The sequence below is a fragment of the Stigmatopora nigra genome, chromosome 10, assembly GCF_051989575.1.
Source record: "Stigmatopora nigra isolate UIUO_SnigA chromosome 10, RoL_Snig_1.1, whole genome shotgun sequence".
NCBI lineage: Eukaryota > Metazoa > Chordata > Actinopteri > Syngnathiformes > Syngnathidae > Stigmatopora > Stigmatopora nigra.
Window position 1 is genome coordinate 12368266 of NC_135517.1, and position 12198 is coordinate 12380463.

General features: G+C 37.7%; 1 protein-coding gene and 1 long non-coding RNA gene across 2 annotated transcripts; one reads left to right on the forward strand and one right to left on the reverse strand.

Annotated features, from left to right (window-relative positions):
* Positions 1–1406: 1406 nt before the first annotated feature.
* LOC144203362 (uncharacterized) lies at positions 1407–2684 on the reverse strand. Its single transcript, XR_013327671.1, has 3 exons — positions 2522–2684; positions 1599–1627; positions 1407–1424 (listed from the first exon to the last, which is right to left on the reverse strand). It is a non-coding gene; the product is annotated as an uncharacterized LOC144203362 (long non-coding RNA).
* Positions 2222–10860, forward strand: klhdc8a (kelch domain containing 8A). The gene is made up of 8 exons (XM_077726754.1): positions 2222–2469; positions 4686–4862; positions 4974–5184; positions 6259–6423; positions 6597–6818; positions 8312–8413; positions 8659–8807; positions 9348–10860. The coding sequence occupies exons 2-8, from the start codon at positions 4698–4700 to the stop codon at positions 9399–9401; spliced, it is 1068 nt and encodes a 355-aa protein (XP_077582880.1). The 5' UTR covers positions 2222–2469; positions 4686–4697; the 3' UTR covers positions 9402–10860.
* Positions 10861–12198: the final 1338 nt, after the last annotated feature.

A 12198-nucleotide genomic window follows, 5' to 3' on the forward strand; every position in this document is an offset into this window, starting at 1 on the left:
ATAATTTTTTCAAACTTCAAAGGGCTCCTTTGACTCGCAAGCTTCCTTCACCCACCTCCCTCCAACTCCATAACAAATTATCATACAACAGTCCTATAACATCAAGACAGAACACTACAACAGATTACTTCACAGGGGAACCTCTACTGGATGATTGAAGTTGAGCTCTCGTGTATTTCCTCAGCCCATGTGATCAAAGCAGAAAAAAGCATGTGGATTGCATAGAGGGTGAGAAGAGAGGCAATGCCTGGGGCTCACTTTGTTCAGTAAAATTATTTCAGTACATCATACTCTACAGAATACAAAAAAAAAATCTGTACTTTGGAGAGAGTAAGCCAAAGTCGATTTCACTAAAAGAATTAAGATCTCTTTAACTTGTAGAGCAGTGATCAGAGGCGCCTCGGTAATCGCGTTCGACTCACAGTTTTGAGATCTAGGGTTTAATCCCTGTTGGTTTGCGACCTTCCTATGTGGAGTTTGCATGTTCTCCCAAGCCTACCTGGCTTTTCTATGGGTACTCTGCTTTCCTCCTACATCCCAAAAATACTGCGTGGCAGGTTTACTTTACTAGGTAATACAGATTCAAACACCGTCAATTGAGTTGCAGGAAATTTGAGGCTCTAATATAACATCTCTCTAACTGGTCTTAAAAACATATTCAAGGAAGAGCAAAATGGTTATGTGTATCAAGAGAACACTGTGTTTGTGTTGAGCAGTATAAGAGGGAGAATGATGGTGCCATAATCAGGCTAGGTCCCCAGAGGGGGGAAAAAGCAGTGTTGACAGCAAATAAGCACTCACATTTTTTTAGAGCAAGGATTTCTAGGGCATAATAACACTGGCTGGGTTTCAATTACAAAGTAAGGCGGACTGTTGTGTGCAACTCTAACAGCTCGGAAAAGGATGTACAGGGATAATAGTAAATAATAATCTAGTTGTTTCGTACTCATGTTGGGACTTTGGGTATGACAAAAAGCATATATGTGCTGTGGTGTTATGTGTTAAACTGTATGGAGACAGTCTGTAAATGAAAGTGTCAGGAATTGAATGCAGGCTTCTCCTTTCGATACGCATGCATGATCACTAATTGAGGTAAAACAAACCCATCAAATGCTTAATGTCTTCGTAGCTTGTTGCAAAGTGGATGATATTTTGTTCAGGTGTTTTCCCTATCTACAGAACTCATTTATCATGTCACCGAAGCTTTGTGAATGTGGGAAGTATTGCTTTCATAATTGGAACTTAGTATTGTCATGTACAGCAGGTGATGTCTGTAACTGTGCACGCAACACTAGAAATTCAGCGGACCCTTGGCAGAACTTGAACTGACCTTAGTGCTTCCATTGATGGGACACTTCTGACCAGCAGTGCTGTATCGTTGAGCAAGAAACCCATATGTTGGGGGTTGTAAATGAATGGAGTACCTGCAACAGAACCAAATACACCAGAATTAGCCCCTTTAGAAGCCTGGACCAAAGTATTGTGGAAGGGCTGACAAAGAAAATGTCATTTTTTTGCAATAAATTGTTTTATTCAAGGACATTAGCCCAATTGTTAAGAGTTACGGTATTTGGGAAGGTGTGGCCATATACACTTACTTCTTGCATGCTGTATGTCATTCTTACACCTAAAAAAGAAAGAAAAATGTTGGAATAGAATATACAAGAGAGGTTTGTTTAGTAAATTGTTCATGATTTGTCAATATATTTGAACTGTGAATGTGACATCCTACATGGAGCAGTATAATTAAAACTGCAGGCCATTCAACTTGCATATTTCATTCAGGATTGTAAAATGATATTCTCCCCGGGCCTGCGTGGGTTTGCTCCGGGTACTCCGGTTTCCTCCCACATGCTAAAAATAAGCATAAGCTAATTGGACACTGTAAATTGCCCCTTTGGCATGAGTTTGAGCGTCAATTGTTGTTTGTCTCCTTGTGCCCTGCATTTGCCGAGCCACCAATTCAAGATGTCCCCCGCCTCTGGCCCGATGTTAGCAGGGATAGGCTCCATCACCCCCCGCGATCCTAGTGAGGATAAAGCGGTTCAGAAAATGAGATCAGATGCACGTTTGATAACTATACCACAATGCCCTTGTAAGCAAAAACATTTCAAGACATTGCATGCCGATTACTGAGCAGTCCTTGACTATAAACATTAGCTGCAGATCCGTATACGATATGACTTTAAATGTGTGCCTTGTAAAGCCAAGATAAATAGTTCATCTGTGACCCACATAGTAGCGATATTTCAGGCGGAGCTCTGACTCTGTCACAACAAGATTTTCCGCCAAGCACTCCATGGTACAACTGGGGGAGCTACAGCGTCTCGTGGCTTTTCATTTTTGCGTCTTCTCCAAGCAGCAGCTCCCCCTTTGCACCCACTCTCATCTCCATCGATCGCCATCGAAAGAAAAGAGGAGCAGAAAGGCTAGCTACACACGCCAAACGATAGCCGACACAAGCGGCCAGTGAGTAGGCTCTCTCCATCCCTCACACACACATTCGCATAATGATACTTACTCGTGGGCTGTTTGCTTTCGGGTGATTATGTCGTTGAATAAATAGCTTGGCACGTCGCTACTCAAAGAGATTCAAAGACAAATACAATGCTTAAAGTTGATGTACAAACTTCATTGACTGTGGTGCCTGACAGCCGCTTGGTTAACGTGCGTTGATGTTTGCAATGCGGTATCTAGCACTCACAACAGAATTGATATGAGTTTTATTTAGTTAGGTTTTTCTTTAATTATAATTCACATGGAGAATGTTTTATATTGATTTAAATGCCCACGAGAAGCCTTAATGACTCTTAGTTATTTTTTTAGTCATAGTAAAGCTACTTAAGAAACACTGTTGTGGCAGGATATGATGACTGAATGCAAGACCTATAATGGCTGTAGTATTTAACTACTATATTATTTTCATTAACCTTTGGATTACATCAAACTATCAGTTTGCAATGCAAAATCTTAGAGTGGTGATTTTATTAGCTCACCTTGGAGGAAAAAGTTGGAACTCTTAAGGTGAATCTTTCTGTCAAGTGTCTCATTTAGAATGTAAACTGTATTCCAATGTCAATCTCTTTACCATGTAGATGATTGATGATGACAGATATTGTTCCCAAGACAGTCACTGGAAAAAAAAAAGAAAAAGAAAAGAATAAAAGGAAAGAAAAGAAAGAAATCACTAAAGGTCTTATCAGAAACCCCACTCAGTCAAGAGTCACCATTCTAATCGGTATTCAGTCCATCAAGGCAACGATTCAGTGCAAACCAACAAGACTGCTTGTTCTTTTCTATTTTTATCTTTCTTTTTTCCCCCTTTTCCCTTTTTTCAACACAGTGAAATTTTCCAGAACTAACAACAGGACACATTGCCAAATTTAGTCAAACATTTGAAGTGTCTGCATCTTTGGTACTCACAGAAATTATAAACTGTGATTGGAGCATACTTTTATATATTTGTATTGCAATGCAAATTTAATCAGATTTTAGAAAGGTAGTGCAAAGCCTGCCACTTATTTTGTTAAAAAAAATTGGAGGTGTAGATAAATCAGTTGTTTATTTATTAGATTTAAGCTTTTTGAACTGTGGTTGCACTTAAAAAAACATTGCATGGAAAAGCATTTTCAGTCATAATAAATTTCATGTTCCAAAATCACCTTCTCTCTTACCGGGTTAATTGCCTCTCCTAGGGCAAGAAATAGATTTAAAATGTTCTGCCAAATCCCTTTCTATATTTTCACATATAATAATGTTCAGGCTCATCTGACTCTTCTTCAAATTTAGTATCTTCTCATTTTTGGTAGTTGGATCATACACATAAGGTAAATGTATTCTTTATTTTGTGTAAAAACAAATATATTTAAAGTTTGGGTTGAAATCTTGGCATAAAAATGGTGACCTACGCATAATACTTAAGATGTATCAAAAACGGAGTGTATCTCTTTAGTATTGACTTAAATATTCAATTAATGGATCAACATAAAATGGGTCTAAAAACTGGATTCATCTTGCTAATTCCCATCATGAGACACACATACACAGAAACAGGTGTGCTGGAGCTTTTCCCCATTTCGATATCCGATATGTAAATGTAATTATGGACATTAGCAACTGCAGGGGAGATCAGCAGATAATTCCCATGCAAATTCTCATTGTTCTAGAAGAAGGAATTATGCAATATTATAACTTTTCATTGAAGACTGCCCGTTGAGACTAATTACAGTTTAGCAGTTTTGAGCAAAGTGTAGCTGCTGACCCATATCCCACTCTCAAGACCCCTTCATGCTATTTCTCACTTATTTGTACATATATATTTGAAAATGAGCCGTCTTTGATTAAAGTAATAGGATATTACTATTTACAATCAATAGAGAGTGTCAAAATTAAATGTACTTAACTTTAATATTTACTGCTTTGATTTACTGCTTCAATAATGCGTGCAAGTATTATTCCCTTTCTTTACTTTCTGCCCCCTGTTAAAATAGTGGATTCAACCTAGGAGTGGGAGCTGGGATTTGTCCTGTCTTAATATAATAAACCCACCACTTACTGTCACTACTACTCTAAAGCTCCTCCACTGGGGCCTTCTCAGTCTCTGAGCTCTGTTCCTTCTTTTATCAATCCATGCTCTAAATCTCTATAAGTCAGTCTCTTTTTTTTTCCCACTGACTCCTTTGTAGACTGTTAAGGCCATGGCTGTGCCTTCAGCCCAAGAGTTTCACTGGCAAAGTCTAGCACGACTACCCACTGGTCGTGTCTACCATGCTTTATCAGATGTGGGAGGGCAGATGTACATGCTGGGAGGCTGTGATGCTGCAGGGAAGCCTTGCTCTACCGTGGAACTCTATTCCCCAGAGGTACATAACAAAACAGGGCATAGTTTTCTAATAGCATTCAAATAATAAGTACAGTTTAAATGGTAGGGTCTGTTTATAGACAGTTATGTGACTGCCCGTTATTGTTTCAAGGGGGACCGATGGATAGGCCTGCCCTCTATGCCTACTCCACGTGCGGGAGCTGCTGTAGCAGCCATTGGAAAGCAGATCCTAGTTGTGGGAGGAGTAGGTGAAGACCAGAGACCATTAAAGGTGGTGGAAGTATATAACACAGAGGAAGGGAGGTGGAGGAAGAAAAGTGCCTTGCGGGAAGCTCTGATGGGTGTGTCCATCACTGTAAAAGGTACGGATTGAAAATCAGAAAGTTTTGCAAAGTCTTTTTAGTTCCCTTAAAAATGACGGCATTTGAAATGAAAATGTATAGATTATTTGTTGAGGATCAAAGTTGTAAATGTGTGCTTTGAATCTATATACTCGCAGATAATAATTTTAATTGTGTCGACTAACATTTTTCTCAACATATTTTCAATCCATTTTTAGTGCTTTATCTTCAGTGTAAACTTCACTTAATTCAAAGACAAATGATCTGACAAGATTATCGATAGCGCTAAATGAAAACAAACAGGGTAATTTAAAGTACAGTCACTCACTCAATTGACAAAATTATGCCATTTATCGAAGAATTATATTCGAGAAATCAGATAATGAATCCCTAGATAATGAGGTTTGTGTTTTCAAAAGGAATACAATGTGGAAATCACACTAGTTGGTATATCACAGTCTTGTCAGGTTGTCTTGTGCAGAAAACAAAGTCCAGTGAATTGAAAAATGCTTTCACAAATTTGAAGAGAAGCATCAGCAGAGCATTACATCAAAGAACAAACTATCAATTATCCATTTCAAAAGCAGAAGGCTTAAGGGTTTCATAATCCACACTGAGTTTCCCCCGGGTGGTCACGCAGAGACGTTAAGCAATTAGGTACACATACACATACATGGAGAGCAATGGGTAATTAGCTGCCAGACTTAAACGGTCTTGTTTATGGTCTGAATTCTGGTACATATTTTGTTGTTTTGAACTTGAAATGAAATTAATTGAACACAACAAGGAGAAAATATTGTTTTCCCCCTTAACAACATTAGATGTGGATGTCCAAATTGCAATGCATTGTTACATACTGACAAAATAACAGAAACATAGAGTGAACATCTAATTTAGGCACGTGTTTATAACTGGGAGGCATAGCTTGATTGATTGCACCCTGGAGTGGTAGAAATGAAATGAGGAAGTTACAATTTTCACTATATGAATGACAGTGCTCTTATTTAGTAAGAGAAAGTACTTTAAATATAGCCGCTAATCTAACTTACTAGCATGCAAATAACCTTTGCGGTGTGCATCTATGTTTTTCTGTAGATGGACGTGCTCTTGCTGTGGGTGGAATGGGTGCTGACTTGCTCCCTCGTAATATTCTTCAACAGTATGACTTTCGGAAGGATGTGTGGGCTCTACTTCCTCCCATGCCTACTCCACGCTATGATGCCAATACACATTTATTGGATAACAAACTTTATGTAGCAGGTACTTCCTAGTACTAATGATAAGAGTTCTACTCCAAGCAATGTGTACACCATGAAAAATGGGACTGTCCCAGGTTTTACTAATTATTTGACTCCTCACATTTGCATAATAATTCTGCCAGTTATTATACGGCAATGAATGAACAAGTTCATCAATGATCTATTGTCTTTTAGGTGGCCGCCAGTGCAAGCGCCCTGTAAAAGCATTTGAGATGTATGACACTGAGACCCGCTCGTGGACAACACTTCCAATGTTGTCATGTAAACGCTCCTATGCGGGTGTGTTATGGGACAGTGCAGGGGGAAGGCTGTGTTTGCTGGGAGGTCTGCGCCAGGGAGGCGGACATCAAAGCTCCAAGTTTACCAAGAACGTCAACATTTTTGACTGCAAGCAAGGTAATGGTTATCTGCTACTAGAAAATGTTGATATTTGTTAGGACACTCATTGATGTACTTTATGAGAAGCGTCAGGATGGGTAAAGAAGATCAATATGCTCTTATAAACAATTACTTGACGAAGAACTATATCTCATAAGAGTGGAAAGTGAAAACATATTGTGATAGCTCCAACCTTGTACGTGTGTGGATTCAGATAACATTCCAGAGTATAGAGTATTGACAGAAATAGTCATCTATGTGTCCACTTTCAGCTTTGATTAAACAAAGTCATTGCCGATGGGCAAACCCAAATTGGAGTTAACTAACAGGGTGATAATGAAAAACACTGCATTCCAATATTACATCAATATTATATTACATGGAATGCTGTCAAATTTAATGATTTTCCATGCAATACCTTTAAATTAGCCAAGGGCAACTGAGTCATACTTGATGGTAAAAGTGGATTGCAGGCTCAATGTTGCCTAGTAAAATAAAAATAAAAAAAAGTTGAAGATGATATTACTTGTGTCTACTCTGGCACCTGTTCAATTTGTTTTGATTGACATTACCAATTGCAGTAAATATTGGTTCTACAGCAGCTGCCAACAAGCTTGAATGATATTGAGCGGTATATTGCACAGATCTCTGAAAATAAGCTTTTAATATTGAACATAGAATAGTTGACAAATGTGTGAATGAATCTGTTCAATATGAATGCAATGCTTTACATTTGTAGGTTTTGTTACCATTCACAATACATTTTCACCACCCATTACAGTTTTTTAAAATGATTATTTAAAAAGATGAGGTTAAAGGCAGAGTAGCAAATACCTCTGCTTCAAACAGAGAAATACAATTTCTGATATCAATATGTCCACTTACACACATTGGGAATGAACTATCACCTGCTTTTCCTATTTCAGAATAGATGAGATTTGAGATGAGCTGCAGATGGGAATCGGGCAACGAGGGGCTGTCTGAATTATAAGATCACAAAGCAGATGGCTATATCATCTATCTTTGGCAATATCTTTCATTGCAAGTGGATCTGGTCATCCAATCTGCTGTCATTCAGTATTTGTTTTTTTACATTTTGCCTTCATGACAAATAATGAGACTCCCTCCATCTGGTGTACATACATTGGAAAGGCAAAACAAAACACACAATACATTAAATGAGAATTAAATTAAACATGGAGAAGGTAGAAAAACATCATTTCATTGATGAGTGTATCGGGCATAATTTCCTTGGGCAAGACAAAGGACCCCAAATTACTCTCAGTGGGCAAGGCAAGCCTGCTATGACTGCAACAACTGTGTAAATGGGTGAATGTGAGCTTGTATTGCATTGGCATTGAAATGGTGTAGATTAATCAATATAAATTATTATTTAGCATTAAAGGTCAATGTTTTTATTCCCACTTAAATTGGGCTTTATGTTATTTGTCACATCAGCATGAGAGGGAAAGTTCAACCATTTTTTTATCTTGTACTTTGTCATCAAATAGGTATTTGGCTGAAGTCGGATGAGACCGTGAACTTGAAGACAAAGAGAGCTGACTTTGTTGCAGCTTTGTTGCGTGGCCGTATGGTGGTGGCTGGTGGACTAGGTATGCCCAAACAATGGTTTACTAGTAATGGAAGTCAGGCTGATTTGAATGTACCGTATTTTCCAGACTACTGGTTGCACTTTAGTTTGGCTAGGCCTGCGACTAATACTCAAGAATATTTTTTGCTGTATTTTTCCTGTCCTTTGATGATGATTAGACCATATTTTATGACGAATTTATGCAGAAATTACAAATTTTTCATAGGTTTTTATACATTTTCCTAATATATCTTGTGATCTGGTTAGGTCATGAGCCTTCAGCTCTGGACACGGTGGAGGCTTTTCATCCTGTGAAGAAAAAGTGGGAGCAACTGGCTTCCATGACATTTCCCCGATGCTCAGCTTCCTCCATCGTCATCAGAGATCGCCTTCTAGTGGTTGGAGGAGTCAACCAGGTACACTCAACATACACTACTGGGCTCTTGTGTAAAATATGTGCAGAACTGCCAAGAAATTTGGATTTTGTTTGCAATATTCTCCTGCAGCTCTAGGATAAGGATATGTGGAGACGTGATACGCGAAATTTCTGAATGAAGTGAATAATACAAGCTGTTTAAAAAAATATATCGTACAATTTTTTGTCGTAAAACAGTCGGAAGTGGACAAACTCAGTTTAGGAAGGAATTGGACATTCACAATACATACCAAGGTTTCCAATAAGAATGCAAAATTGGATCAGAGTTCTAAAACGGTATAATGAGGTTATTTTAATACATAGTAAATGTTGGGCAGCACGGTCATCGATTGGTTTGATCGTCCGCCTCGCTTTTCTGATATTGAGGGTTCAATCAGCAGTGGTTTCCGACCTCTACGTGTAGCGTTAGGTATGGAAATCAAATGAACAGTTCAAACTTTATATCACAGTTGCAGGTCTAATGGAATGTTGTTCCCCATACTATGGCGTTCTCATGATCTGTTTTTATTTGTTGCTGTAGGTGCCCAGCTCAGCCCATGAAATTCTGTACGTAAAAGAAGAGGAGTATCTCTAGTCTAATCCAAAATGAATACACTGCATGAGCAGGAGTCCCTTTTTTTAGCCACGGTGTAGAGCAACATGGTTGTGAACCACTGCAATGGGAATCGTATTCTTTTCATGCAGCGTATGAGACAACACTGCCCCCGGTTGGGCTGAAATAACACTACAATGTCCGTTGAGGCCTCGTGGACTAATTAATGCAGATGACATTTTGAATTATGCAAAAATATCTTTCTGAGGAAGTTTTATAATCGAATCTTTCTACATTGTACGTTGTAGTGCATATGTTTTGTTGCTTATGCCTTGTAAAGTAGAGACTGCAGTGCTTATGAAATTTGTTACGCCACCAAATAAGGGGGGCCTGTTTTGTGCCAGCTGCCCTGATGAACTTAATTATTCAGGGTTATGGGGTGGGTAATACATCACCATATAAAAGCTATTCCACAAAAATGACATTAGTTATTAAATTGTTACTTTTGCCCTGTTGTTGGCCAGTGACTAGTCCCGAGTGTGGCAGTGTGCTGCCGATTAATTTTAATTATTATCATTGGCTTCTTATTTTCACACTTAGAAATGTATTTCTTTTTCAAATATGCTGAGGAGTAGCAATTTTCAAATGATTAATTGCATATGCATTATCATTTTTAATTCGCTAAGATTTTAACGAGGAGTGCTCCAATAAATTTGCAAAGCAGCATAATGGAGCTGACAAGTTTTAAAGTGGAATACTAGGCAGTAGAACAAAATGATTGATTTAAACGTTAATTAAAGTTAGATATTGGACTCAACTGTCAAATTTGCTCTAAAGATGAACTTTTCATTGAGTATTCTCATTTGTTTTAACCAAAATATATTGTTATTTCCATTCCCTTATGTGTTATAGAAATGCACGTTCAACAACAGATAAGGTCAAATTTATTATTGCACAAAGATATTAATAACTAATACATTATATTTTGTTTTCCCAATATAAAGAATTATTGCGGGCAAATACGGTATAATAAGATGATTGTATATTTATTATTCAAGCAATACTGTTTTTGTTTGTGTGTAGTTGTTGTGTAAGATGTTGAATATTGGCCGAGCACAAAAAAAGCCCTACTGTGGTTGTGAGTTTTGATTTTTGGCAGCGGTATTCTAAAAAACTTGGGTCTAGTAAAGTCAGTTATGACTTTGAGCGCTATCAACTTCATGTCAGTCATGGACCCTTACAACCTTTATCACTTAAGCACAAGGTCTGTTGGCTTTTTGTGTCCACTAGATAGCAGTGAAGAGATGCATGAGTTAAGCCGCTCTTATAACACTGGCATCATTAACCCGATTGCACTGCCTGACAATGTACCCAGTCAGATATGTCTTGGAGATTGCCAAAATACAACCACGGTTTTATTTTATTTATTTACTTTTTTCCTGCAATTTGCAGACTGTGCACAGCCTTACAATAATAAATAAACTAAACAAAGAAAATGTGACTTAGTGGAGTGCTGACCTTAGCTCAATGCCAAACTTCCAAAAAAAAGATATTATAACAAAAGCGAGAATTAATTGCTTCATCGAGTATTTTTTTTCGAATTTGCGGCTCGTGAAAATGAGATTAACTTCTAAATAAATTACATTTTTATCGTTATTTATGGGAATGACAGTGGGCTAAAATGATAGGAGGTTTTTCTATGCCTGTGTGGGTACTTGTGCTCTATATTCCAGTCAAAATTGTGCCCTCCATTTTTAAACTTACTTCTCCTAATTACTTGAAACATACTAGCAAGCATTAATGCCAATCCATCCAGTATCGTTCGACACAATTTGACATTTGAAGTGTGCCTGGCACAGTAGACGCTTCCGTAGCAAAGGGCAACGTCTCATGAGACGTTTACAGTGTCCACGTTATACTGACAGTGCACAGTATGACAGTTGGGCAATAAATGTAAGAGGTGTGAATAATTGTTATGCCCACTCAATCAGATTTAGCATACCCAAGGAATAGCAGATTGTGAATTATGCTGTAGCCTATGTAACCATTCGGCTTAGACTTTAGCATATATAGTTCACCAATCAATGTCGTGAACACAGTGTGTGAATATTTTCCACTGGTTATGGATTTTTGCCAAAAGATACTATTTGATTTGGACAATATGTTTCAAATTCACCTGTTACATAAACTTGTTGGAACATGAGTATTTTCTTTTGTCAAATGTTACATGGTGAGTTTGTCCAAAGTACACAGATTCAACTCGGCTCCTTTTTTAAATCAATTAATGAATTTTATTTAGTTGAAATTGATTTTCAAATATTAAATCTGATGTAAATTCATACAAATTTCCATATTGTTTTCCAGTCTTGGCTAAGGGTAATTAAAAATTTACATTTATAGTATTATTGGTGTAAAAAGAACCTACACTGACTGCATGGAAGGAAAGTGAATCATAACATAATCTATCTTCTCTGAAGAGTGGGTGGAAATGTCCTGGTTATGTTTGTTGTGCAAATGAATTTAAGATGAAATGAAAACCTGCAAGAAATTTTCATGATCTTTATCTCAGTGATGTGATGTGCGTTTTGCTGTTTAATGGGTAAGCTATATGCCATCTGCAAGATGTTACTCTTTAGTCACACAGGAAGTCAAAGCCTTGCACTCTGAGCATCCCAAACTTGTACAAAGACAACTTAGTTAATTTTTAAGGCTATTCGTTTACTGTCTAACATTTTCTTCCATTCACAATTATTGTCTTAACAAGCTGTGTGATGTAACAAAAGTAAAGGAAGAAATAACATTTTAAAAATGCAGAAAATCTCTCATTTGAAGAGTTTTA